Consider the following 27,454-nt stretch of genomic DNA (forward strand, 5'->3'; position numbering starts at 1 on the left):
AGCAGAGAGTGATCTTAACTGTGGGCCATCTCTCCATCTCAAATAAACTCTCACTGTGGAAATCAGCCTGGAGGATCCCAAAACCTAAAAATAGACCTAACACATGACCCAGCAATGGTGCTCCTGGTCCTGTACCCAAAGGACTACATCCTACTGCAGAGTCGCTACATATCCGTGTTCATTGATGCTTCACTCACGCTAACTAGGAAATGGAATTGGTCCCAGTGTCATAATTGATCAATAACAGGAAACACACTCATACGCGAAACGGAATTTTATTTAGCCTCAGTAAAACGTGAGTATGGTTGGAACTGGAATGATTTGCACTGAGCAAGGTAAGTGTGGCCCAGAAAATCAAACAGCACGCATTGTCTTTCGTATGTGGTTCTTAGCTTCAACTTTGAGAGGTGAGTAAACCGGAATTGTCCGGTTAAATCTGGAGGCAAAGAAAAGGGCCAGAGAGGAGGGCTGAGGGAAGGGTCTGTGTAGGGAATGGGGATGATAGAAAACCGGAGACAGGGAAACAGAGGGAGGGAGGACTGGGGGTGGCAAGGCTTACTCAGGGGGAGAGGAAGGCACATGAGGAGAGTCAATGAAAGCCAAGGATGTATGGGGCCTGGGAGGCAGCTTGGTGGCTGAGGAACTTGCTGGTCTTGCAGGGGGCCCAGGTTTGGTTCCCCTGCACCTACAAGGTGGCTCACCACCATCCATAACTCCAGCTTCAGGGGATCTAATGCTCTCTTCCGACCTCCTTGGCCATCAGGCTTGCAGGTGATACACATACACACACACAGGCAAAATATACATAAAATAAACAATACTGCCTTTTAGAAAGGGGGCTGGAGACATGGCTCAGTGGCTAAAAGCACTGGCTGCTCTTCCAGAGGACCCGGTTTGATTCCCAGCACCCACATGGTGGCCCCTCGTTGTTTGCTACTCCAGCTCCAGGGGATTCAGTGCCCTCTTCTGCTCTACAGGCACTAGGCATACATGAGGCGCACAGACATACATGTAGCTAAAACATGCATACAATTAAGTCAACGCGGTGATGGAGAAATACACACAGTGTATGCAGAAGCCATGTGGAAAATCTGCTACTTCAAAAGCTGATTTATAAATACAATTCCAAAGAGAATATAAGAGTGGAATGCAAGAGCCAATTTCCTTAGGAAGCCAGAGGCAGAGGCGAGTGGAGGACGCTGGTGGAGAGAGTTTAGCATAATTAAAACGCTTGCGTGGTGCTTGTCATACAACAAAGCATTAACATCCCTAGTGTCAGACACTACACCTTCAAAATAGTTCAAATGATAGCTATGTTTCCTTCCCTCAAAACTCAGACTGAAAAGAACTGAAGGAAAAATTACTACCAACAGTGCCACTAACAGTCGCATAAGCTAAAATTCTCCTTGTGTCTGTTCAGAGAAACCGAACTTACTTCAGCTCTACTGACCTGAAGCAGTGGAAAGACTAGGCTTGGTGACTTAAATGGATTTTCAGAAAAGTAAATAAAAAAAATTGGGGTTGGATTTATTTCAGTGGTAGAGCATTTTGTTAGCAATAAGGCCCTGGGTTCGGTCCCCAGCTCGAAAAAAAAAAAAAAAAAGGAAAAAAAAAATCTCATGACCAGCATAGCATATATTATTAAAATAATATGCATTGTATATAAATCTATAACATGTATGGTACTCATGTGTCACCATTATTTTTGCATTTAAAAAGAAAGACTTTTTTTTTATTTCAAATTTGGTTTAATTGTAAAGAACAATATGATTTTTTTTTCTTCTTTTTTTTCCGGAGCTGGGGACCAAACCCAGGGCCTTGAGCTTGCCAGGCAAGCGCTCTACCACTGAGCTAAATCCCCAACCCCCGAACAATATGATCTTAACATAATACCAGATTGTTTACATTCAAAGGTCTTCCCCTTCATTATGGGTTGTCTTGAATGTTTAAGGCACTTGAAACTGGAAGAACACTGATTACATGAATCACATTTATCCCATAATTTTTCTTCTTTTTTTTTTTTTAATCTTTATTAACTTGAGTATTTCTTATTTACATTTCGATTGTTATTCCCCTTCCTGGTTTCTGGGCCAACATCCCCCTAGCCCCTCCCCCTCCCCTTCGATATGGGCTTTCCCTCCCCATCCGCCCCCCATTACCACCCTCCCCCAACAATCACCTTCACTGGGGGTTCAGTCTTGGCAGGACCAAGGGCTTCCCCTTCCACTGGTGCTCTTACTAGGCTATTCATGGCTACCTATGAGGTCAGAGTCCAGGGTCAGTCCATGTATAGTCTTTAGGTAGTGGCTTAGTCCCTGGAAGCTCTGGTTGGTTGACATTGTTGTCCATATGGGGTCTCGAGCCCCTTCAAGCTCTTCCAGTCCTTTCTCTGATTCCTTCAATGGGGGTCCCATTCTCAGTTCAGTGGATTGCTGCTGGCATTCGCCTATGTATTTGCTGTATTCTGGCTGTGTCTCTCAGGAGAGATCTACATCCGGTTCCTGTCGGCCTGCACTTCTTTGATTCATCCATCTTATCTAATTGGGTGGCTGTATATGTATGGGACACATGTGGAGCAGGCTCTGAATGGGTGTTCCTTCTGTGTCTGTTTTAATCTTTCCCTCTCTATTCCCTGCCAAGGGTATTCTTGTTCCCCTTTAAAAAAAGGAGTGAAGAAAAAGAAGAAAAACTTTTTAAAGGGGAGGGAAAAAAAAAAAAACAGGGACCAGGGCTTAAAAGTTAAGAACTCATCCTGCTTTTACAGAGGCCTGAGTTTAGGTCCAGACACCTGTGTCAGGTGACCCCCAATCTCCAGCTCCAGGGCATCCCCCGGCCTCCACAGGCTCCTATACTCACATGCACGCCCCCATCCCCAAACACGTGAATACACGTGACTAAAGATCATAAGCTTATAAAAAACCCTTCCAAGTCTTTTTGTGTCTTTAACAGCACGCTCGCTTTTGGAAGGCGGCTAGAGACCCACACGCACTAGGTGAGTGGCCCACTACTGAGCTGTGTCCCCGGTCTTCCTTACCTTTGGAAGGACGAGTCCCACGGTTCTGTTTTGATATGATCTCATCAGTTATGGCCCTGGCCCAGCCTGGGCCTGACATGGGACCTAAGTAATGAAGTCATTTCACCTCTGCCTGAATTCTTATTCCTCAAATAAAAATATCAACCTGGCCTAACAGAATAGGTGTGAATGTGTGGAGGGAGGGAGAGAAGGAGAGAGGGAGAGAGAAACAGGAAGACGGGGAGACAGACAGACAGACACACACACAGATAGAGAGACATAGAGAAACAGGAAGACGGGGAGACAGACAAACAGACAGACACACAGATAGAGAGACATAGAGAAACAGGAAGACAGGGAGACAGACAGACAGACACACACACAGATAGAGAGACATAGAGAAACAGGAAGACAGGGAGACAGACAGACAGGGAGACAGACAGACAGAGAGACAGACAGACAGAGAGACAGACAGACAGAGACACACAGATAGAGAGACATAGAGAAACAGGAAGACAGGGAGACAGACAAACAGACAGAGAGACAGACAGAGACACACACAGATAGAGAGACATAGAGAAACAGGAAGACAGGGAGACAGACAGACAGAGAGACAGACAGACAGAGACACACACAGATAGAGAGACAGAGAAACAGGAAGACAGGGAGACAGACAGACAGAGAGATAGACAGACAGAGACACACACAGATAGAGAGACATAGAGAAACAGGAAGACAGGGAGACAGACAGAGACACACACAGATAGAGAGACATAGAGAAACAGGAAGAAAGAGAGAGACAGCAAAGGAGAGACAGACAAGAGACTAGTTCAGAATGTGTGAGTGTTTTAAATACTTGTGGCGTGGTTGTCCCTATTCTTTCTTGTCACACAATCATGATGCACACCTGAAACGCATTTTAACCACTACCCTTCCTGGACCTTAAATCTTTAGATGAACACGGTTCTTGTTTAAAATGAGGATGTTACTGTATTTAGTATTTTCTGCATGGCATTCCTGACCTCGGAGAAAGCAGCTGAATGATAATGTGGTCCACAGCGGGTCGCTTCCCAGACTGGTAGGCATTTCTTCACGTGACCAAGAGCAAACTATACTGAAGGTGACGCCCAAACACTGGACTCCAGTGAGCAATCTCAAAGCGTGGAATCTCAAACAGGCTTTCTGATAGCAGCCTGGACTTTTATCTGCCTAAAAGGGAGGTGGGCGGGAGGATCACCACCAGGGCCGACAACCCCAGGATATAGCACTGAGTGTAAACAGACATTCTGCAGATTCGGGAAGGGATTCATCCCTGGGAGGACCTTTGCCAGATGGAGTTAGAGCCAAGGAGGGACCCAGGCAGAAACTGGGCTCGAAACCTGAACTCTCACCAAGGCACACTTGGAATTTAGCCCCTGGTAATCTGACCGCTGGTGAAGGTGACCCCAGTAGGGCTGCGAAGTCTCGCACACACCCTCAAGGGCCTCCCCAGGATAGGTATAGAGGAGGAAGTGGTTCGGGGTGTGGCTGAGATCTTGGGACAAGCTCTGCAGTCAAGAAGCCTGGGGAGCCCAAGTGTGCTGGAGAATCCCGGGACTCCCGTCCCCCCCTCGCAGAGTGTGCAGTCATCCCCTCCAGCGTGTTGGGGTCCACTGGGAAGTCCCCCTCTTGGGCCATCCTCATACAGCCCCTCCCACGGTTTCACCTTCGTCCTCTCTAATCGCTCGGATCGGCTCCCAGCCTCCATGGCTGTGTTTAAAGTCCACCTCTGGGGAACACAGACTGACTGTTCCGATAAGCCCGGGCACGGGGCTGTGCGTGTCCCCGGGCGTCCAGGGACCCTGGCTGGGGTTGGGGACAAGAGCAGCAGCGAAGTTCTACTTGTGCGAGCAAGATGAAGCTGCTCTGTGCCTTCTTCCTCCTGTGGCTTGGCCTGGTAGGCAGCCTGGCTCAGAGTGACCCCAGCCCCAAGGGAGAGGAGTCCTACTCTGACTGGGGCCTGAGGCAGCTGCGGGGCAGCTTCGAGTCCGTCAACAGCTACGTGGATTCCTTCATGGAGCTGCTGGGAGGGAAGAATGGAGTCTGTCAGTACCGGTGTCGATATGGTGAGTGGGTGCCTTCTCTGGGGGTGGGGGTGGGGGTGGGGATGGGGAGTGACGACATAAGCAGCAACACCGGTCACATCTGTCCTACACCGGGTAGGCCAGGTTGCCGGGCAGAGCAAAATCAGGAGTAGTGACATCAGAAATCCAAGCAGACAACTAAATTCTGTGAGGGGCCCAGAGTGACAACTGGGATCGATATCTCCCGATAAAGTATGATTTGTCTGAAACTCAAGCTCTACTCAGCTTACTAGGAACCTTCGCTGAGGCCTTTTAGTAGTTGGGAGGCAGGTAGGGCCTTATGGGAAGGCAGCAAGGTCTGAGAGGGACCTCAGAGACTCAGAGATGCTCCCAAGAGAAGAACGCTGAACCTGAGAATCTGCCCGGGGGGTCAAACAATTACCCTTGTATCCCTAAATCTCCGAAGGACTCTCGTCTGCTTCGGGCCTCTGACTGCCTGCGATTAGCCTAGATTCTACCAAGGGAGCCCTTGCCTAGTCACTGCATCACTGAACTGGCCTGCCTGCTGCCCACCAGGGCTCCCAAGCACCGCCCCAGAGCTGGATACCAGAGACACAACTGGGAACCGGGGTGGGCTCCCATGCTTACCTTACAAAGTCAGCAAGGGCAGGAGCTGGGGCTGAGGCCAGTTCCTCTTCACCCTCCTGGGAAGAGACTGGAAGCTGAGTATCATGTCCCCCTGAAAATGTCGTGGGTTCAAATTCTGGGCCCCTCAGCCTCATATTTACTCAAAGTTAGAAGGATGAGCACAAGACCAGGTCACCTCATTAAGCCCACCTAATTTCCACCAAGGAGGCAGGAAAGGGTTAATGCCTGCCATTTGAATCAACACAGATATTGTCAATAGACCCAAGGCTTAGCAAACATCTCACAACAGTAGGGCTTACTTCTCTAAAAAGACTTGAGTAAGTTTTGGTTGGGCAGCCTCTGACTGGGCGGGACCAGCAAGCTTTTCGATTGCTTATGGAGGAGGGTCTTGAGACTGTGGTCTCAGCTACTGGGGAACCTGGCTACATAGTGAGACCCCCCAGATCCCCTCTCAGCCCACTTCCTCCTAAGGGATGCTTAAACATAAATCTTTTTAAAAATTTGAATCAACAAAAATAACAGTGGCTGTTTATGGGAAAGCCTGATGTTTTGGTCCATTGTGGAAAGGTTCAGGGCCTAAGGGAGCCTCCCACAAGCTCACTGCTTATTTGTGGGGAGAACATTAGGCTACTTTCTCACTGGCTACAAATAATTTAAGGAGGGAAGGGCTTATGTCGGCTGAGGGTTTCAGAACGTCTCTGTCTGTTACGGAGGGACACCAAGGAAGCAATTGTGGGCGGGCGGTGGGAGCTTGAAGTGGAGGCTGGTTCGCCAGGCCATGTTGGGAAGCTAGGCTGGGTGTAGCCTTCAGAGGTGTGGCCCTGGACAGCATCTTCCGATACACAGGGCCTCTCTCAGAACTAATTCTTCTGCTTCCCAAAACAGTAGCATTGGCCAGAAAACTAACATTTAAAGCAAAAACCTGTGGGGAACTGTGTGTGTACCTGTCTAAATATGTACATGGAGGCCAGACATCTGTGTCTCGAATTATCACACTTCAGCTTGTTCCCTGAGTCAGGGGCTCTCACTGAACTTGGAACTAAGCTGGCAGCCAGGAAATGCCAGCCATCCTGTCTCTGTATTCTTACAGCCTTGGGGTGGCAGATGCATGGGCAGCCATGCCCAGCCTTTTACACAGAAGCTATCTGACCTCAGGTCCTGATGCTGCATGCCCAGCATCAGATGTATTTACCCACTGAGGCATCTCCTAGTCCCCATGGTTCAAATTCTAGCAGAAATATATAACACAAAATCATTAGCTATGGTCATCAGTATACTAAACTACTAAGAATGACTCCTTCCATCAAAAATGGGCCCTTTGACCAAGATCTCTCTTTCTCAGTTCCTCCGCTGCTCAGCCTCTCTGCTCTCTGCTTCTAGGAAACTAACTTCTCTTTCTTAGGTTCCACACTGGAGATCACACCATGTGTGTTTTTCTGATTCATCTCCCACCAGTGCAATGGCTTCCAGTTCCAGAGTGCAGGGTTTCCTCCTTCCGATGGTACAGCATCCCACTGTGCACACGCGTTTTCTTTATCTACTCCCTGTAGGCGTGTGTTGGGGTTGTTTCTGTGTCACAGGTAATGCTGTGAGGAGCAAGAGAGGGTCGATGTGTTTTCAGCTCGGTTTTGATGGATATGTACCAGGCGGGGGATTGCGGGGCTACACAGCAGTTCTGGTTTCAGTTTTTAACTTGCCAAGGAGCTTCCACATTGCTTTCCAAAATGGCTACGCTCATTTTGAGTGACACTCCCACCTTTGGGGTATGAGCTCCCTTTGGCCATTCTAGCGAGTGTAAGGTGGTGTCCCTTGTGGTCTCCACTTGCATCTCCCTGGTAACAGGAATGCACCTTTTCAATCCACCCATCATTTGCTGGGCTTCTTCAGATCGTTTCTTGGATGTATTTATTTTATTTTATGTGCGTGGGTGTTTCGCTTGCATGTAGGGGTGTCACATGGGTGCCTGGCTTGTTTTGTTTTGGTTTGTTTTGTTTTGTTTTGTTTTGGTTTGGTTTGTTTTGGTTTGGTTTGGTTTGGCTGAGACAGGTTTCTCTGTGTAGCCCTGGTTGTTCTGGAGCTCACTCTGTAGACCAGGCTGGCCTCAAACTTAGAGATCCACCTGCCTCAGCCTTCTGAGTGCAGGAATTAAAGGCATGGGCCACCACAGCCAGCAAGGAACACGTTTTGGTCATTCTAAAGTCAGGCTGTTTTGTTTATGCTATTGCTGGGTTTTGGGTGCCAGCCCTTTCCTAGCTGCAGTGTACGAACACCTCCTCCTGTCTCTCTGCCGTCTCCGGTCTGTCACTGCTCCTTCTTACATTCAGAAGCTTTTCGCTGTAGCGAATCTCCACCTTTTTAAATAATGTGAGACAGTGTCTCATACAACCCAGGCTAGCTCCAAACTTCCTACCAAGCCAAGGATGACCTGGAACTTCCCATCCTCCTGCCTCCACCTCCTGAGATCATAAACACATGCCAACACGCCCAGTTTCCTCACATCTGTGGGTCAAATCCACAGATTCATGTCAACACGCACTCCGCCCACTGAGCTACATTTCAAGCCCTATCAGTTTTATTTTTTTAAGAGACTTTTTTTTAATCTGTCTGAAATTTCATAGAAAAACTTCACATACTTGTGAGTTTGCCTATCTTCCCAGCGAAGGACTTTATTGCAGCCTTCACTGGGTTCTCAGAAGCCTGTGGGAAAAAAGGAAGTCTGTTCTGTGGATGGGATGGATGACGCTGTCTTGCCGCCTCCAAATCACAGTGCTGGTCATTTGGGCAAACCTGGAGGTTGTCGTGCATGTGTGCCCTGTGCCCTCGCAGGTGTCTTCTGGATGAGGGCAGCCTCAGCCTCCACAGGAGGAGTCATTCAGACCCCTGATCTGCGATGTGCCCTTCTCTCCATCTTTACAATAACAAAGATGAGAGAGGAGAAAGGCTGGTCAGGAGTGTGGGACCCGTGGCCGGAGGCAGCATTGTTGGGCCTCGTGGCTGACTCTTCCTGGGACCTCCATCCTGATGTCTGTGTTTTATGGGGTTAACTTTGCTTAGGCTTTACACTTTATCAGGGCAAATCTGTCTTCTCTCCTTTTTTACGGCCCCTGACTTTTACATCTTGATTAAAAAAGCATCCCCGGTTCAAAATTGCAGCAATCTCGTGGGATTTCTTTTCCCCGTGGAAACAGCCACAGCTAATGCATAATAAACGAGAGTGGCTGTGCCCCAATAAAACTTCTTTATGGGCACTAAAACTTGAATTTCATATAATCTTCACATGTCATAAAATATTGTTCTTGTTTTGGTTCCGCCCCTGATCATTAAAATAGACGAAGCCCACTTGTAGCTGGCAGGCTATAAAAGGCTGGCAGTGAGGGGACTCACCATTTGCAAGCCAAGGAAACAGAGTTTCAAATTCTCAACCGCACCAGGAAATAAATCTACACGTAAGTGATGCGTGTTGGGGACACTCAGGCTCAGAGCATCAAAACTATAACAGCAGCTTGAGGCCATGTGTTGTCTCTGCCTCCATTCAACTGACTTCACTAGAACTTAGACTCCACGCTGCTCTCCCAAGCAGCTTCCTGCAGCGAATCCAGCAGCTCACCAGCAAGCACCAACACCCGGGCAGCCACTCCATTATCTTTCAAACTGACTTTAGAGGCTTCTCTTCTGTGATTTCTTAAGTGCAAAAGACCAAGGGGTAACTTGGGAAGTCACCAGAGCCTGCAGCATCACCTCATGCAGTCACTAAAATGATGCTTGGGGGAGGGGGGCTGGAGGGATGGCTCAGTGGTTAAGAGCCTCTTCCAGAGGACCAGGGTTCAATTCCCAGCACCCGCATGATAGTTCACGATCATGCTAACTCCAGTTCTAAGGGGTCTGATACTCTCTTCTTGTCTCCGAGAACACCAGGCATACATGCAGTACAAAGACTGTACTGTATAGGTGAAGCACCCATACACATAAAATATAAAAGGCAATTTAAAAAGAAACTTTAAAAATGCATTGCCTGTGTATTCAGACATTAGTTTTATTTACTTTTTTCCTGATGTCTATAAAGGTAGCTGTGTGGAACGCTTATAAACGAGCAATCTGGAGAGGAGATAAAATCCCCATCATCTTACTTCCAAGAGACATTAAATTATACCACACGGCTCCATTGTTTGTCCATGTGTGACTCAACTACTGATGTCAGACTGTTCCCCAGTGTCACACACACACACACACACACACACACACACATGCCCACTCACACACATGCTCTCATGTGTTTGCACACACGCTCATTTACACTCACACTCTCACTCACACATATACTCACTCACACACATGCTCACACACACTCTCTCACACTCACACCCACACTCTTTCTCTCTCACAGACACTTTCTCTCTCTTTCACAGGCACTCACACTCTCACACACGTGCTCACACATACTCACTCACTCACACTCACATCATTCACACACACTGTCACACACATGCTCACACCCACTTACACACACACACACACACACACACACACTGTGAGATGATAATGGAAATCTTCAGAGAGGAGGAGAACCTGAGGAGGTGATGATGGGCAAACCCTAATGCTGCATACCCTAGTGCTTGGGTTTGAGAACAGAGAGTAACGCCAGACGGAGGACAGGGTGTCCGGTGCTCAACACCAGGAGAGGTAACTGGCGCCTGTAAGAACTGGGATGCTGAGCTGAGCCTGGGCAGCTGCAGAAGGAACTGAGTTTCTTTCATTTTCACAGAGGCGTATCTGCTGTATACATGTTTTCTGAGAGCCCTCGAGTTGGTCTAATTTACTTAGGGTTTCAGAACTGGGACCCAGTGCTGTCCTGTAAGTGTTGATGGCACTAGCATGGATACTTGTTAGGAGGAGGACCTTCAGGTCCTGGCCCGTGTGGACACTGGGCCTGGGGTACTTGCTTATAACCTAGCCCTGCAGGGCAGAGACAAGTAGATCCAGTTACCTTTCCCAACATGCATAACACACACACACACACACACACACACACACACCACACAATTACACACACACCACACAATTACACACACACCACACACATTATACACATACTACACATACACCATACCACATACATGTACACACAGAACAAACATACCACACACATCACACACATGCACATAGATGTGCACACACATACACCACACACATGTACATGCATATATATACACTATACATGCATGTACACACATACACTGCACAAGCATGTACACACACAGATGAACTCACTCACATGTGCAAAGAGATTACAAAATCTCAACCCACTATTATAAGAAGCATGAAGCCTCTAGCAGTGATGGGGGTGAAGAATGTCCGCCTGAAGCATCCCCAGCCCCAGAACGCCTCACACACAGGGAATGAGCAGAACTCACCTGCTCACCTATGGCCCCAGGAAAGCAGGCTGAGCAATACCTGTAGGTATTAGTCAGCCTGAGACTCTCACAGTCACAACCGAGGTGTTGGAAGGATGGAGCATAGACCAGCCGCAGGGTATGCTCTCACAGTGTGCGAGGTCCTGGTACAGGTCTAGAACACCCACCGTCGAAAGCTTCTTTGTGCATAAGAATAGGGGGCAGGGGTTGGGGATTTAGCTCAGGGGTAGAGCGCTTGCCTAGCAAGCAAAAGGCCCTGGGTTTGGTCCCCAACTCAAAAAAAAAAAAAAAAAAGAATTGAGGGGACGGGGAGACGCTGAGCAACTTAGACGAACTCTTAAGAGGTGCCCATACCTGTCTGGGTTTCCAGCTCTAAATGTGTCCAAAAGCTGTGCCCTCAGCGGACATGAGCATGTGCCCACTGCACCACCATGCAGAGCCACACGCATGCACAGAACACACAGAACAAAACAAGTGGTTTGGACTTTTAATTTTACTCTTAAATGGTGTGTGTGTGTGTGTGTGTGTGTGTGTGTGTGTGTGTGTGAGTGAGAGAGAGAGAGAGAGAGAGAGAGAGAGAGAGAGAGAGAGAGAGGTATGAGCATTTGAAGGATACACATGTTATGTCTGTACATGCAGTGCCCATGGTGGCCAGAATGCTTGAATTGCCCTAGATGCACAGAACACATGAAACTCAAGACGGATGATCAAAATGCGAATGCTTCACTCCTTCTTTAAAAGGGGAAACAAGAAGGGGTTGGGGATTTAGCTCAGCGGTAGAGCGCTTGCCTAGGAAGCGCAAGGCCCTGGGTTCGGTCCCCAGCTCCGAAAAAAAAAGAACCAAAAAAAAAAAAAAAAAAAAGGGGGGGGGGACAAGAATACCCTTGGCAGGGAATAGGGAGGCAAAGTTTAGAACAGAGGCTGAAGGAACACCCATTCAGAGCCTGCCCCACATGTGGCCCATCCATATACAGCCACCCAATTAGACAAGATGGATGAAGCAAAGAAGTGCTGGCTGACAGGAACCGGATGTAGATCTCTCCTGAGAGACACAGCCAGAATACAGCAAATAAATAGGCGAATGCCAGCAGCAAACCACTGAACTGAGAACGAGACCCCCTTTGAAGGAATCTTAGAAAGGACTGAAAGAGCTTGAAGGGGCTCGAGACCCCATATGAACAACAATGCCAAGCAACCAGAGCTTCCAGGGACTAAGCCACTACCCAAAGATTAGACATGGACTGACCCTGGGCTCCAACCTCATAGGTAGCAATGAATATCCTAGTAAGAGCACCAGTGGAAGGGGAAGCCGTGGGTCCTGCTAAGACTGAACCCCCAGTGAACTGTATTGTTGGGGGGAGGTGGTAATGGGGAAGGATGGGGGGGAACACCCATATAGAAAGGGGGGGGGAGGGGGCTAGGGGGATGTTGGCCTGGAAACCGGAAAGGGAATAACAATTGAAATGTAAATAAGAAATACTCAAGTTAATAAAAAAAAAAAAAAAAAGAGGGTGTTGGATCCTCTGGAACCAGAGTTACAGACGCCTGTGAGCCATATGATTTGGGTGTTGGAAACCAAACTTGGGTCTGTTGAGCCTCCTTTTTTTTTTTTTTTTTTTTTTTTAAGAATTCTTACAAAAATTACATTCTCTGTAAATTATCATCATGGGGAAAAGTGGATCAGCATTTAAAATGTGAGAAAAAGCCAACTATGGTAGCACATGCTGTTGTTCCAGAATTCAGATGATTGAGACAAGAGAGCTGTGAGTTCAAGGCCACGATGAGAGAGAGAGAGAGAGAGAGAGAGAGAGAGAGAGAGAGAGAGAGAGAGACCCTGGCTCAAAAAATAAAACCGCAGGCCAAAGCCCAAACATACTGAGAATCAAACCTCAGGTCCCAAGGACTAGAAATCATAATAAATAATATTTCAAATTATCTATTAAAAAGAAAACAAAGTTTTACAAGCGAAAGCCAAAGAAAAGTGAAGGCCCAAATCCGCAGGAAGAAATCAGTAGAACTCAATTGAAAAAATACAGTATTTGAAAGGAAAGCTTCAGTGGGTTAATTAAATGGATTAGTTGACCTAAAGAAAATTAATAAGTGGAACAATGTAGTTCAGTATTTTAAATTAGAGCCAGAAAATAGATTAGATGAGGAACGCCCGGATTCAGGTGAGAGAAAAGAAATAAACTACGAAAGGGAGATTGATACGTATGAAGATATATGGAGGATAGGAAGAAACTCAGCCCGACATGAAAAAGGCAGCTTAACAACGAGTCAAGCAAATGTGTACAGCGGCCGCGGAAATGAATAGAAGCCACGTCTGTCCTCTGATCTGGGAAGCAGGGGAAGGACAGATGCCCTTCTGGTTAAGGACAAGGGCGTGTGGAGATCGGAAGCAAGGACTGTGAGGGAGGCCGATAGTGAAGGTTGGTGCAGCTTCGAGGAGAAGCAGTGCCCGGGTACCCTCAAAAAGGTCATGACCTTAAGCATGGGGTCATGTGACCCAGAGGTTCTACTCCTTGTGTACTGTGCACTTCATCTCCTCCATAAACACCTCGGAGGAGAAATTTAAAGCAATTTAAAGATTTATGTTGTCTCCTGGTCTCAGAAGGTATCAGCAGGTAGGTCTGTGTGTGTGTGTGTGTGTGTGATGGTGAGGAGGGTATGGTAGAGCTCCTGGTTGTGGCAGGGGTTTCTCACATTCTGTTGCAGCAGGAAGCAGAGACCAGGGCAGGAAGCAGATGGGTCAAGGTTATGGGATGACTCACCATTACGCAATGGAACCAGCTTCTTTGACACATCACGATTCCTAAGCCCTATGACCAAGTTAAAGCATCCAGACTGTTTGCACAGAGTTCCTGAACACCAGGCACGGGCTTTGCTCGGTGGTCAGGGACGCTGTGTCTGCGCCTGCAGAGACGCCCCACGCTTTCTTCAATGCAAAGTTAACCTCTTTGGTGGCACAGCTGCCCATTCTGTCGCTGCTGATGTGTGACCTCCTGTGTGCTGTGCTGTGTTGGGGGGGCATGGCCCCACTCTGTCTGGAGGAGATATTCAACTTGTAAAACAGTAAAGAGAATTCCTCTATGACCTCCTCCTCACTACCTATTTAATGGGAATATCTTATGGGAGACGGTGACACACACGCTTTAAGGACATTTTTATTGGATGAGTAAGGGGCAAATGTTTGACTTCTAACTATTTCTTCCACTTTTCTCCTTCTTCCTGCTAGGAAAGGCACCGATGCCCAGACCTGGCTACAAACCTCAGGAGCCCAACGGTTGTGGTTCCTATTTCCTGGGTATCAAGGTTCCGGGAAGTGTACGTACCTCTAACATTACCTTCTGGATTGATATGTTTTTAAGTAAATAAGAGCAATCCAAGTGGTATCACTGACAGAAGCGATCATTTATGGAATCTACTAGAACAGTGAGATTTGGAATTTTAAACTAGACTGGGAGAAGGGAGAGGATTTGGTGCGGGGGGAGATACTTGAGGTCATTTTCTCAAAGACTGCTGGTTTTTGTCAACTTCAATGTCACCATTGTAAGCATCAGCCAAGATCTACGACATCGGGACACACATAAAGATGATTGGATGATGGTGTTTTACTTAAATTAGTAATTCATTCTAGTGGTGGACTCCAGTGTTTGGTGCTAGGCAGAAAGAACGGATGCTATGTTGGCTGACCTCTGCAAACAGTAGCTTTGTGTTCAAAGTGTGAACTCACCAACGTTTGCAGTTTGGGCTGGACAGATGGTCAGGGGTTAAGAGCAGAGGTCTTGAGTTCAATTTCCAACAACCACATGGTGCCCTGCAATCATCTATAACGGGACCTGATGCCCTCTTCTGTAGAGCAGGCATACACGCTCATACCCATAAAATGATCTTTTAAACACTTGCATTTGACACACCCACTGCTTCCTGAGATTCATTAGCATGTCACCGACCCTTCCTCAAACTCACAGCCTCTCCCGGAAGCAAGCTGTGACTTGACCTCCTTAAAGATTTCCTGACCCTTTCTGGGGTTTGTGGAGTGCTTGCCTTGCACGCATGACGTTCTAAGAAGCATCACAGGAACTAGGTGTGTGGCACAGGCCTGGAATCCCAGCGCTCCAGAGGTTCAAGGTCATCCTTGACCTCACAGTGAATTTGAGGCCAGCCTGGGCTACAGGAGGCCCTGTCTCAAAAATCAGGGGGTTGTTGTGCTGGGAGGTAGCTCAGTCGGCATAATGCTTGCCTTACCACCAAGAGAGTCTGAGTTTGAGCCCCAGAACCCACGTTAAGAAGCCCGGTCAGCAGGGGTTGGGGATTTAGCTCAGCGGTAGAGCGCTTGCCTAGGCAGCGCAAGGCCCTGGGTTCGGTCCCCAGCTCCGAAAAAAAAAAAGAAAAAAAAAAAAAAAAGAAGCCCGGTCAGCGTGGCACACACTTGTAACGCTGGCCCTGGAGGGATGGATGAAGGCAGCCAGGTGCCCACGGCTCCGCAGGCAGCAACTAATTTATTTGGAAAGTTCCAGGCAAAAGATGGACCCTGGCTCAAAAAAGCAAGAGAGAACTGAGAATGGGACCCCAGTTGAAGGAATCAGAGAAAGAACTGGAAGAGCTTGAAGGGGCTCGAGACCCCATATGAACAACAATGCCGAAAGCAACCAGAGCTTCCAGGGACTAAGCCACTACCTAAAGACTATACATGGACTGACCCTGGACTCTGACCTCATAGGTAGCAATGAATATCCTAGTAAGAGCACCAGTGGAAGGGGAAGCCCTGGGTCCTGCTAAGACTGAACCCCAGTGAACGGGATTGTTGGGGAGGGCGGTAATGGGGAGGATGGGGAGGGGGAACACCCATATAAAAGGAGAGGCGGAGAGGTTAGGGGGATGTTGGCCTGGAAACCGGGAAAGGGAATAACAATCGAAATGTAAATAAGAAATACTCAAGTTAATAAAGATGGAGAAAAAAAAAAGCAAGAGAATTGGTACCTGGGAAATAATAGCTGAGGTTATTCCCTGGCCTCCACTCACAGGCCTACATGGGTGCACACACACACACACACACACACACACACACACACACAAACATACACACACACACACACACACACACACACACACATACACACACACACACACAAAACATACACACACACACACAAACACACACACACCAGCACACCTGAACATACACACACACACACACACACACACACATACACACACACACACACACAAACATACACACACACACACACACACACACACACACACAGACACACACACACACACACAAGACAGACATACACAGACACACCTGAGCACACACACACACACACACACACAGCAGCACATCTGAGCATGTGCACACACACACACACACACACACAGCAGCACACCTGAACATGCACATACACACACACACACACACAAGCACAGACACACACAGGCACACCTGAGCGTGCATGAAAATACACATGCACAGAGAGGGGGAGAGAAAAAGAAAGAGAGAGGGAGGAAGGGGAGACAGAGAAGGAGGAGAGAGACAGTCAGACAGAGATCATGCTTTTGACCTGCACTTTAGAAGCGAGGTTTGATATAAAATGGAGCCGGAGGGACATCAGCTGTGATATTGAGTTGTGCTCTCTCTGTGTGTGTGTGTGTGTGTGTGTGTGTGTGTGTGTGTATGAGCACACACGCATTCCGGAAGGCAGAGGGTGGCACTGGATATCCTCTTCCTGTGCTCTGCACCTTATTTTTTCTTGTGTGAGTGTGTGTGAGTGTGTGCTTGTGCATGCTTGTGCACATGCACACGTGTGTAGAGTCCTGGGGTCAATGCTGGATGGTTTTCTCATTTCCTCTCCAGCTTTAAGTTTTTTAAATTGTACTTTTATTTGTTTTGAGCGTGGGACCACGCATGCCACAGTGCATGTGGAGGTCAAAGGGCAACATGCAGGAATTGTCTCCTTCCTCTGTGTGGGTGCTGGGAATAGAAGCTACGTCTTCAGGCTTAGTGCCTTGTGCTTTTACTACGACGGGAGCCATCTTGCCTACCGTCGGCCTTTTTTTGGGGGGGGCGCTTTTTTTGTGTTTTTTTGTTTGTTTGTTTGTTTATTTGTTTGTTTTTGAGGTGGGTTCTTTCATTACACCCAAAGCTCATCACGTGACTAGGCCCGCTAGCCAACCAGCTTTAGGGATCCAGCTGTCTCCATCTTCCCCCTCACTGTTGATAGAGAAGCTACAGTTCCTGGGTTTTATGTGTGCCCTGGGGACCAGGGCTCGGGCCCTCCGACTTATACAGCTGGCACTTTATCGAGTGAGCCATCTCCTTATTTCTTACCTAGAGCTCACCAATTTACCTAGACTGCCCGGCTCACACGCCTTGAGAACCCTCTTTCCAGGCAGCCAACCTTGATACGGACACCGAGAGCTACCTCTCAGGTCTTCGTGTGTGCGGCACGTACGCCACTAAGAGCCATCTCAGGTCCCAAATAGTGTCTTTTTGGAAGTTTTTTTAAAAATACGTTTTTTCTTTTACATTTTGATTTTATATGTTCGATGGTTTTGTGTGTGGGGCTTGCAGGTAGGTCTGTGCACTTCGTGCCTGCAGTCCCTATGGAGGCCAGAAGAGGGCATCAGATCCCGGGGATGGCGTCATAGATTGTCGTTGAGACAGCATGTCGATGATGATGCTGGACTCAAACTCCAATCTAACACCTCAGTGTTCCTAGCCTCTGAGCCACCTCCCCAGGCCCCTGGATTATATTTTAATACATACAGCTAAGCCTCAATTTTAAGCTGATTTAATAATTTCACTGGGCTTCTAAGTAGCTCTAGGACCCTTGTTCTATCTGACCTGCTGCTCGCCTATTAATTTAAATCCAATTTAATTCTGTACCAACTGCAGGAAGAGTCTCCACCCTCTAGGCAATTTCCAAGCATCTGTCAGAAATACGTGTTCACACACTGATTGGCTAGAAGAAGCTTGACTGCTATTGGCTGAACATATTTTCTTAAGTATGTGAAACTAAATGTCTTGCCTCTTTCCATGCAATGTTTTGGTCCCTTGCACAGCCTGGGACCAGCTTATTCACAATCGGTGGTAAATGTGTGAACACACTATCCTCTTGACTGAGTGTATTAGAGAAATAACACATTCTCCACTGTGAGCTTAACTCTTCTAGAAGTGACCGCACAGGGCAGAGGATGGAGCTCAGAGGTAGAACACTTGCCTAGCATGTGCAAGGCCTTGAGTTCAGTCCCGAGGGCTGCCGAAATCAATCAGTCAACCAATCAATCACCAATCAATCGATTTCTCAGTTAATGTAGTACAGTGTTGGTGCACACCTTTAATCTCAGCACTCAGGAGCAGAAGCAGGTGGGCCTCTGAGCTAAGGCCAGCAGAGCTACACAGTGAGACCAGCTCAAAAAACAGACAGACAGACAGACAGACAGACAAACAAACAGATGCACACCATTCAAGAGTCTCCCATTCGGTCAAGTGGAGTGAGTGGTGGTCACTACATTAGGTAATGGGCAGTTGCCTTGTCCTGTGTAATTCTAGTTTGGGGGCTGGGGCCATGCAAAGTCCTTTTGCCTTAGGCATTGAAAGACCACGCCTATGAAGACTTACAAAGCCCAGCCTGTGCCTCTGCTGGTGAGCTGGGCTGTCTTTAATGGGATTTTGTTGTTGTGTCGCTCAAAGGACATTTCAGATTGTGAAAGTCCTCACTCTGCATCAGGTGAGCTTGGGTTAAGAAGAGAACCTGAAAGGCGCTATGGAGGAGAGGCTGTACCACCACTGATGGCACAGTCCTCACACATGCCCTGAAAGCAGCTGTCCATCCCTCACCCGCATCCCAGCCCCCAAAGCCAGGTGTAGAGGCAGGAGGATTCATTCAAGGCCATAATGAGTTTGTGGATAGCCTGAGCTACATAAAAACCAGTCTGTAAAAACAATAAACAAGAAACCAAGCCCATGTTATCAGGAAACTGCAAAGGCTTCTAAGATGCCCTCCCTAGTACTAACCTCACCTGCTCTGTGATTTCATGCAGCACTGAGTGCACCCATGCACCACTGAATGCACCCATGCACCACTGAGTGCACTCATGCACCACTGAATGCACCCATGCACCACTGAGTGCACTCATGCACCACTGAATACACTCACCCATGCACCACTGAGTGTGCACATATGCCCATGTTTTTGGTTTTTAACGCCATCTCTTTCTTGCTCAGGATAATGTGTTAACTCTAACTTGGAAGGCAAAGCTATTTATCAGTTTCATGAAGAGGAGCAAACTCAAGGCTCAGGCATCACCAGTGAACCTGACCCTAAGGCCCACACAGCTTCTCCCGTGTGTGCACACGTGCTTGCATGCATGTGTATGCGTGCGCATTTCCTGCTAACCCCCTTGACACACTAAGTAAACTGACTTGTTAACCTGCACATTCTCCTTCTGGGCTCTGATCTATTTTCATTTTACTTCATCTTCTTCCTCCTCCTCTTCTTCCTTCTCCTCCTCCTTCTCCTCCTCCTAGTCCTCTTCCCAACCCTCCTCTTCATCTTCCTCCTCCTCCTTTAAAGGCATGGTAGTCCAGGCTGGCCTCAAACTTGAAAGGTAGCCAAGGATGACCTTTTCCTTCCAATCATCCTGCCTCTGCCTCCCGAATGCTGGGATACGGGCATGTGCAGCCAGGCCTGGTCTTTGCAGTTCTGGGGATAAAACTTTACAAACACGAGGCAAGCACTCTTCCAGCCCAGCCATTTCCAATCTTTTACTTCAACAGGCTCTCAGACCATTGCTAAGTTTTAAACTCCAACCCCCCGGTGCCCTGTGGACTGTCCCTCTAATATGTTTTCATCACCACACATGGCTGTGGATTTGAAAATAACTAACATCACAAAAGGAAAGATGAAAACTAGGCTAGCATCACTTACAAAGCTAGTAACAACGTTAAATCAACGTCCTGTGACTTGGAGCAGCTTTTCCCCAGTTCTTGGTGTCTCCGAGCTGATCTAATACGTGGCGCGCACTGGTCCACAGTGAGGGGGCAGGGTTGCCTCAGGTGCCTGCTCTTAACGTGGCGCACCCTCGTGCTTCACTTTCACAGATGGACTTGGGCATTCCAGCAATGACCAAGTGTTGTAACCAGTTGGACGTCTGCTACGACACCTGCGGCGCCAACAAATACCGCTGTGATGCAAAATTCCGATGGTGTCTCCACACCATCTGCTCTGACCTCAAGCGGAGCCTGGGCTTCGTCTCCAACGTGGAAGGTAAGTCTCTTAAGGACACTTCCTGGTGACGGGTGTGGCTGGCTGTGGGGTGGGGTTTGCGCCTGTCTTCACACAGGGAGCCAGGATTCCCTGGACTGGAGAGATGATGGGAGCTTGCAGGGAAGGTGGAGGGAGAGATTAGGCACTCTTTCATTAAAGATCTCGCTACCCACAAGCCGCTGGGCCCCTCCCTGCCGGAAAAGGCCACAGTGGCGCCTTCACAGAGAATAAAACCTGCCTTTTAAGACTGGAGAAAAAGCTTCCATGGCCTGTTAAACATTTTTCCGCTCAGTAGTCCCTCTATATGGGACCACGTGGTTTGGCTAACGCCCTGTTTTCATAGTTCGCTCTTAGCTTGGCCAGGAACTTTATAAAAATTCTCTTCTGTGTGTGCATAGCTTTCTGTGTGTTTTTGAAGCCCTGCCTAACTCCTGGGCGGCCAGCTCTGCCTCTCTTATTTCTTTTTCCTAATTTCTTTTTCCTAATTTCAAAGGTTTTCATCGCTCTACTTCGGAAGCCAGAACATGATAACCTGGTGTTAATGTTCAAAGTTTCCAGATGGGAGAGGTTGAGAATCAGGCTCCTCTGAGCCAGAGATAGCAACTGTGGGGTGTGGGTCTTAGAACGGTGTCTAGAGAACGGTCTTCAAGTGAATGTGTGAGGGCCTGGGATGTGGAACACTCACCCGGCCTTGTAAAGTGAGAGCTTCTCTAACCCGTGTCCACAAAGGGTAGGAGAGAGCTGGTGTTGTGGCTTGGGTCAGGGAATGGCTCTAGGCCAATGTCCTATTGATTTTTCTTCCTAAATATCTCATTGCTCTCTCACTGGCCAAGTTTCTGCAAGTTCTGATTTTGTGTTCCACCAGCCGAGGGGCACCCTCTGGGACCAGCTCTATTTTAATATCACCTAACTCTGACAGCCTTTGCCTACACTTGAAGTTGTCTTCTCTACAGGTTAAATACAAGCACCATGTTCTTATCCATAGGTCTTGCAGGGTTCTGGGCTTTTTTGGTTTGTTTTGGTTTTTTTTTTTCTCGGTGATATTAAATGGAACTGTTTTCTTAATTTTCTTTTTTAAATTTTGCTTTATTTTTTACATGTGTGTTTATGATGGCTCTCCTGACCTTGCCTCATCTCATTACAGGGGAACTGGGTCCAGCCTCTGCTTTTGTTCTTGTTTACTGGAGACAGCGTCTCACTAAATAGCCTTGGCTGGCCTGGGACTCACTACGTAGACCAGGCTGGCCTCAAACTCAGGGGTCGTCCTGGCTCTGCGTCCAGCGCTGGGATCAAAGGCGTGCGCCCCTACTCCCGACTCCAACTCCTGCATATTTTTGATTGTGAGCCCAGCCTTTAAACAGCTGAGCTGTCCCTTCAGCTCCCAACTCCAGCCTTTGTATATGGGCTCCTGGGATCAAACCCAGCCTGTGTCAGGTTTGTACAGCAAGTGCGGCTACCCACTGAGCCCTTCTTTCCTCCTGCCCCTTTCATTGTCTTGACGAGTGACTTATTGATGCTGTGCAGAGAGATGATTGATTTCAGTCTATTGATTTATTCTTTGATCTTGCTGAATTCATGTATTAGTTCTAGTAAGTTTTCAGGGCATCATAAGATGTCATCAGCACATCTTTCCATTGGGATTTAAATGCCTGCTTTTTGCTTGACTTTTCTGGCTAGAACCTTAAATACCCATTCGATGGAAGTGTTAAGACTTCCTATCTTGTGTCTTCTTCCTGTTCTGCAGGGAAGAGGCATCAGCTTAGCCCTGAACATGAGTACTGACCCTGGTCTTCCTATCAGGCGTGGAAGTCCTCCTGGTTCGTTGAGTGTTTCTATCACAGAAAGGTCTGCAGTGTGTGGTGTGTGACTTTTATTCCATTGGTAGGGGATGTGCTATACTGAGCTCAGTGTGTAAAACCAGCTTGAATTCTTAGGATAAGCCCCACTTGGTCATGGGTGTGAGTCTCGTTGACTGGAATCTGTTGAAGATGCTGCATTTAGCCAGGAGAGATACTTACCAGAGGTTTGCTGTCGCTCTGCTCTCTCTGTCTGATTTGGTTATCAAAATAATACTGACTGGGGTTGGGGATTTGGCTCAATGGTAGAGTGCTTGCCTAGCAAGTGGAAGGCCCTGGGTTTGGTCCCCAGCTCCAAATAATAATAATAATAATAATAATAATAATAATAATAATAATACTGACCATATACATACTCCTAAGTTTTGTAAGCACTTAGAAGAAATTGCTATGAGTTCTTTAAACATCTAGCAAACATTTCCTGGAAACCACATGTGGTGGATTTCCTTGGGAGATGCCTTTTTAGCGACCAGTCATCTGTTTTCATTTTCAATTTCATTGGATCAGTCCAATGGAGAGTGGAGAATTTATATTTCCTCTAAGTTGTTTACAATGTCTGGCATGTCCGTGGTATCTGGTATACAAGTGAACCAAGGTCTTTTCCTGCCCTGTCCCTCAGAGCTCCTTCTCTCAAGGGACAGAAACCTTTCCTCCAGTTCCCAGTCACCTTGTGGTTCCTGTCATCATGGTGTATAATTAGCTACTGTCCCGTTTGTTTGCTCCATCTCTTGGTTCAAACTGAGGTCCTTGAGTTGGGATGATGCATTCTGTCTGTCTATCTCTGGTACCCTGGAGCAAGGCTGGTGTACCTACCTCTCATACACATATTCCTTCCATCGATAAACAACTGTGCACCCATGGTTGAGCAGGGAAACGTGGCTTTGCATTCTAAATGAGTATTCTAAAATCATGAGCGTATGGGACTTCTAATGACTTCCCCCTCCCAGGGAGGGCACGAAAGTGAGACACCAGCAAGTGTATCTGCTTCATTGGACTAGAGGGGAGCTTTTCTGGAAGTGCATCTCTTGACGCACTTTTAACTCTATGCTGTCTCTGTCAGCCTGGGAACACGCTGCCTCGCGTGCCCCCGGGATAGTCTGTGCTGGTCTTTAGGGATGGTCTGTGCTGGTCTTTAGGGATGGTCTGTGCTGGTCTGTCTTTAGGGATGGTCTGTGCTGGTCTTTAGGGATGGTCTGTGCTGGTCTTTAGGGATGGTCTGTGCTGGTCTTTAGGGATGGTCTGTGCTGGTCTTTAGGGATGGTCTGTGCTGGTCTGTCTTTAGGGATGGTCTGTGCTGGTCTGTCTTTAGGGATGGTCTGTGCTGGTCTGTCTTTTAGGGATGGTCTGTGCTGGTCTTTAGGGATTGTCTGTGCTGGTCTTTAGGGATGGTCTGTGCTGTTCTTTAGGGATGGTCTGTGCTGGTCTTTAGGGATGGTCTGTGCTGGTCTTTAGGGATGGTCTGTGCTGGTCTTTAGGGATGGTCTGTGCTGGTCTTTAGGGATGGTCTGTGCTGGTCTTTAGGGATGGTCTGTGCTGGTCTTAGGGATGGTCTGTGCTGGTCTTTAGGATGGTCTGTGCTGGTCTTTAGGGATGGTCTGTGCTGGTCTTAGGGATGGTCTGTGCTGGTCTTTAGGGATGGTCTGTGCTGGTCTTTAGGGATGGTCTGTGCTGGTCTTTAGGGATGGTCTGTGCTGGTCTTTAGGGATGGTCTGTGCTGGTCTTTAGGGATGGTCTGTGCTGGTCTTTAGGGATGGTCTGTGCTGGTCTTTAGGATGGTCTGTGCTGGTCTTTAGGGATGGTCTGTGCTGGTCTATAGGGATGGTTTGTGCTGGTCTGTCTTTAGGGATGGTCTGTGCTGGTCTTTAGGGATGGTCTGTGCTGGTCTTTAGGGATGGTCTGTGCTGGTCTTTAGGGATGGTCTGTGCTGGTCTGTCTTTAGGGATGGTCTGTGCTGGCTTTAGGGATGGTCTGTGCTGGTCTTTAGGGATGGTCTGTGCTGGTCTTTAGGGATGGTCTGTGCTGGTCTGTCTTTAGGGATGGTCTGTGCTGGTCTGTCTTTAGGGATGGTCTGTGCTGGTCTTTAGGGATGGTCTGTGCTGGTCTTTAGGGATGGTCTGTGCTGGCCTGTCTTTATGGATGGTCCGTGCTGGTCTGTATGTAGGGGTGGTCTGTGCTGGTCTTTAGGGATGGTCTGTGCTGGTCTGTCTTTAGGGATGGTCTGTGCTGGTCTTTAGGGATGGTCTGTGCTGGTCTTTAGGGATGGTCTGTGCTGGTCTTTAGGATGGTCTGTGCTGGTCTGTCTTTAGGGATGGTCGGTGCTGGTCTGTCTTTTGGGATGGTCTGTGCTGGTCTGTCTTTAGGGATGGTCTGTGCTGGTCTTTAGGGATTGTCTGTGCTGGTCTTTAGGGATGGTCTGTGCTGGTCTTTAGGGATGGTCTGTGCTGGTCTTTAGGGATGGTCTGTGCTGGTCTTTAGGGATGGTCTGTGCTGGTCTGTCTGTTAGGGATGGTCTGTGCTGGTCTGTCTTTAGGGATGGTCTGTGCTGGTCTGTCTTTAGGGATGGTCTGTGCTGGTCTGTCTTTAGGGATGGTCTGTGCTGGTCTGTCTTTAGGGATGGTCTGTGCTGGTCTTTAGGGATGGTCTGTGCTGGTCTCTAGGGATTGTCTGTGCTGGTCTTTAGGGATGGTCTGTGCTGGTCTTTAGGGATGGTCTGTGCTGGTCTTTAGGGATGGTCTGTGCTGGTCTTTAGGGATGGTCTGTGCTGGTCTTTAGGGATGGTCTGTGCTGGTCTTTAGGGATGGTCTGTGCTGGTCTTTAGGGATGGTCTGTGCTGGTCTGTCTTTAGGGATGGTCTGTGCTGGTCTTTAGGGATGGTCTGTGCTGGTCTTTAGGGATGGTCTGTGCTGGTCTTTAGGGATGGTCTGTGCTGGTCTGTCGGGAGGGATGGTCTGTGCTGGTCTGTATTTAGGGATGGGCTGTGCTGGTCTTTAGGGATGGTCTGTGCTGGTCTGTCTTTAGGGATGGTCTGTGCTGGTCTGTCTTTAGGGATGGTCTGTGCTGGTCTTTAGGGATGGTCTGTGCTGGTCTTTGGGATGGTCTGTGCTGGTCTGTCTTTAGGGATGGTCTGTGCTGGTCTTTAGGGATGGTCTGTGCTGGTCTTTAGGGATGGTCTGTGCTGGTCTTTAGGGATGGTCTGTGCTGGTCTGTCTTTAGGGATGGTCTGTGCTGGTCTGTCTTTTGGGATGGTCTGTGCTGGTCTGTCTTTAGGGATGGTCTGTGCTGGTCTGTCTTTAGGGATTGTCTGTGCTGGTCTTTAGGGATGGTCTGTGCTGGTCTTTAGGGATGGTCTGTGCTGGTCTTTAGGGATGGTCTGTGCTGGTCTTTAGGGATGGTCTGTGCTGGTCTGTCTTTAGGGATGGTCTGTGCTGGTCTGTCTTTTAGGGATGGTCTGTGCTGGTCTGTCTTTAGGGATGGTCTGTGCTGGTCTGTCTTTAGGGATGGTCTGTGCTGGTCTGTCTTTAGGGATGGTCTGTGCTGGTCTTTAGGGATGGTCTGTGCTGGTCTCTAGGGATTGTCTGTGCTGGTCTTTAGGGATGGTCTGTGCTGGTCTTTAGGGATGGTCTGTGCTGGTCTTTAGGGATGGTCTGTGCTGGTCTTTAGGGATGGTCTGTGCTGGTCTTTAGGGATGGTCTGTGCTGGTCTTTAGGGATGGTCTGTGCTGGTCTTTAGGGATGGTCTGTGCTGGTCTTTACTTTTCTCTTTATCTTTCTTAAGCAGCCTGTGACTCCCTGGCTGACACCGTGTTCAACACCGTGTGGACCTTGGGCTGCCGACCCTTTATGAACAGTCAGCGGGCAGCGTGCATCTGCGCAGAGGAGGAGAAAGAAGAGTTATGAAGACGAGGCGGCTTTTCCAGGCTCGGCGGCACATCGGGGCTGTTTCAGAGACGGTGGTGAGGTACAAGTCCTGCCCTTTCTTCCAACCCTTCAGAGGTCACGAGCTGGAGAAGGGAAACAGCAGGCCTCGTCCTTTGAGGAAAGTTGAGAAAAAGACACGCAGAGTCTGAAGGCTGTTTGCTCTAACACCGGTCTCCCCAGCCGAGAACCATGTGCCTGGAAATTCAGTTCTTAGTTGAAAGACAAGCCATAAGTAGACCCGGCTATTCCTCGACCTGGTCATGACAGTCAGAAGCGAAATCTGGGGGAGCCCAAACATTTGGAGACAATGACTTTTCTCTGGCCCGTGTTTCAGTTGCCAGTTGACACCTCACGTTTAATAAAGCACACTTTTTAGAAAACTCTAAGAGAGATGAATGACTTCGTCTCCTCTGTGGTTCTGTTTCACTTAATGAGAACGGAATCCAGGCCGGTGAGTAAGTTCTGTCCGTGAGGATCTCTCGGTGGGGAGCAGAGCCAGTCTGATGAAGGTCAGATGGAACTGGGGCCTCTGAGATTCCATCTCTCCCTCGGGTGGCCTGCTCCCAGGGGTACGCTCAGACTTCAAGCTCTGTGAGAGCCATCTGCAGATCTGAGATATGGGGATGTGTCTGGTTAGGGGTAGGGGATGTGCTTGCAGCTGACAGGGAGTGAAGGCCATTCCCTCAATCGTGGCTCTCAGCACTGACTGTGCATTAGGACTACCTGTGGACCCTTTAAACTAGGCCAGTCAAGACTCTGTGGTCTCTGACCAGGCCACTTCCATTACTCTGCAGGTGGTCTGTTGCTCCAAGGGGGCCACTAATGAAGATTATAATTAGCTAACAAAGTCACACTGGCCAGATTCACTCCAAGGCCCGCTGTTTTGTACAGCCTTTCTGAACACAGCACACTCACTTTTATATTTGTTTCTGTTTGTTAGCTGCTCTCACCCTGTCACGCAGAGAGAGAGAGAGAGAGAGAGAGAGAGAGAGAGATTGATTATGACAAAGACTGAAAGGCCCCCAGGTCTAAAACAGTTACTTTTGACTATTTCTAGAGAAACGTTGCTTTCTGACCCAAAATTCCCCCTTCTATTTCCTTCCTTTTTTTTTTTTTTTCTTTTTTTTTTTTTTTTTCGGAGCTGGGGACTGAACCCAGGGCCTTGTACTTACTAGGCAAGCGCTCTTCCACTGAGCCAAATCCCCAACCCCTATTTCCCTTCCTAATTTCATTAAGTTAAATCAGGATTGTCCATCACCCCACATGGCAAT

At 48.2% G+C, this 27,454-nt stretch overlaps 1 protein-coding gene across 1 annotated transcript; it reads left to right on the forward strand.

Annotated features, from left to right (window-relative positions):
- Positions 1-4,791: 4,791 nt before the first annotated feature.
- Pla2g12b (phospholipase A2 group XIIB) lies at positions 4,792-26,573 on the forward strand. Its single transcript, XM_032888937.1, has 4 exons — positions 4,792-5,118; positions 14,371-14,459; positions 20,245-20,410; positions 26,041-26,573. The coding sequence occupies exons 1-4, from the start codon at positions 4,908-4,910 to the stop codon at positions 26,160-26,162; spliced, it is 588 nt and encodes a 195-aa protein (XP_032744828.1). The 5' UTR covers positions 4,792-4,907; the 3' UTR covers positions 26,163-26,573.
- The last annotated feature ends 881 nt before the right edge of the window (positions 26,574-27,454 follow it).

This window comes from Rattus rattus, chromosome 18 (genome assembly GCF_011064425.1).
Source record: "Rattus rattus isolate New Zealand chromosome 18, Rrattus_CSIRO_v1, whole genome shotgun sequence".
NCBI lineage: Eukaryota > Metazoa > Chordata > Mammalia > Rodentia > Muridae > Rattus > Rattus rattus.

What these genes read in the sequence shown, in the direction of transcription:
- Pla2g12b (XM_032888937.1), top strand. Translation starts at nt 4,908, where the DNA reads ATGAAGCTGCTCTGTGCCTTCTTCCTCCTGTGGCTTGGCCTGGTAGGC. An exon ending in TCAGTACCGGTGTCGATATG is followed by an intron (nt 5,119 to 14,370) that starts GTGAGTGGGTGC and finishes TCTTCCTGCTAG; the next exon opens with GAAAGGCACCGATGCCCAGA. An exon ending in GTATCAAGGTTCCGGGAAGT is followed by an intron (nt 14,460 to 20,244) that starts GTACGTACCTCT and finishes TCACTTTCACAG; the next exon opens with ATGGACTTGGGCATTCCAGC.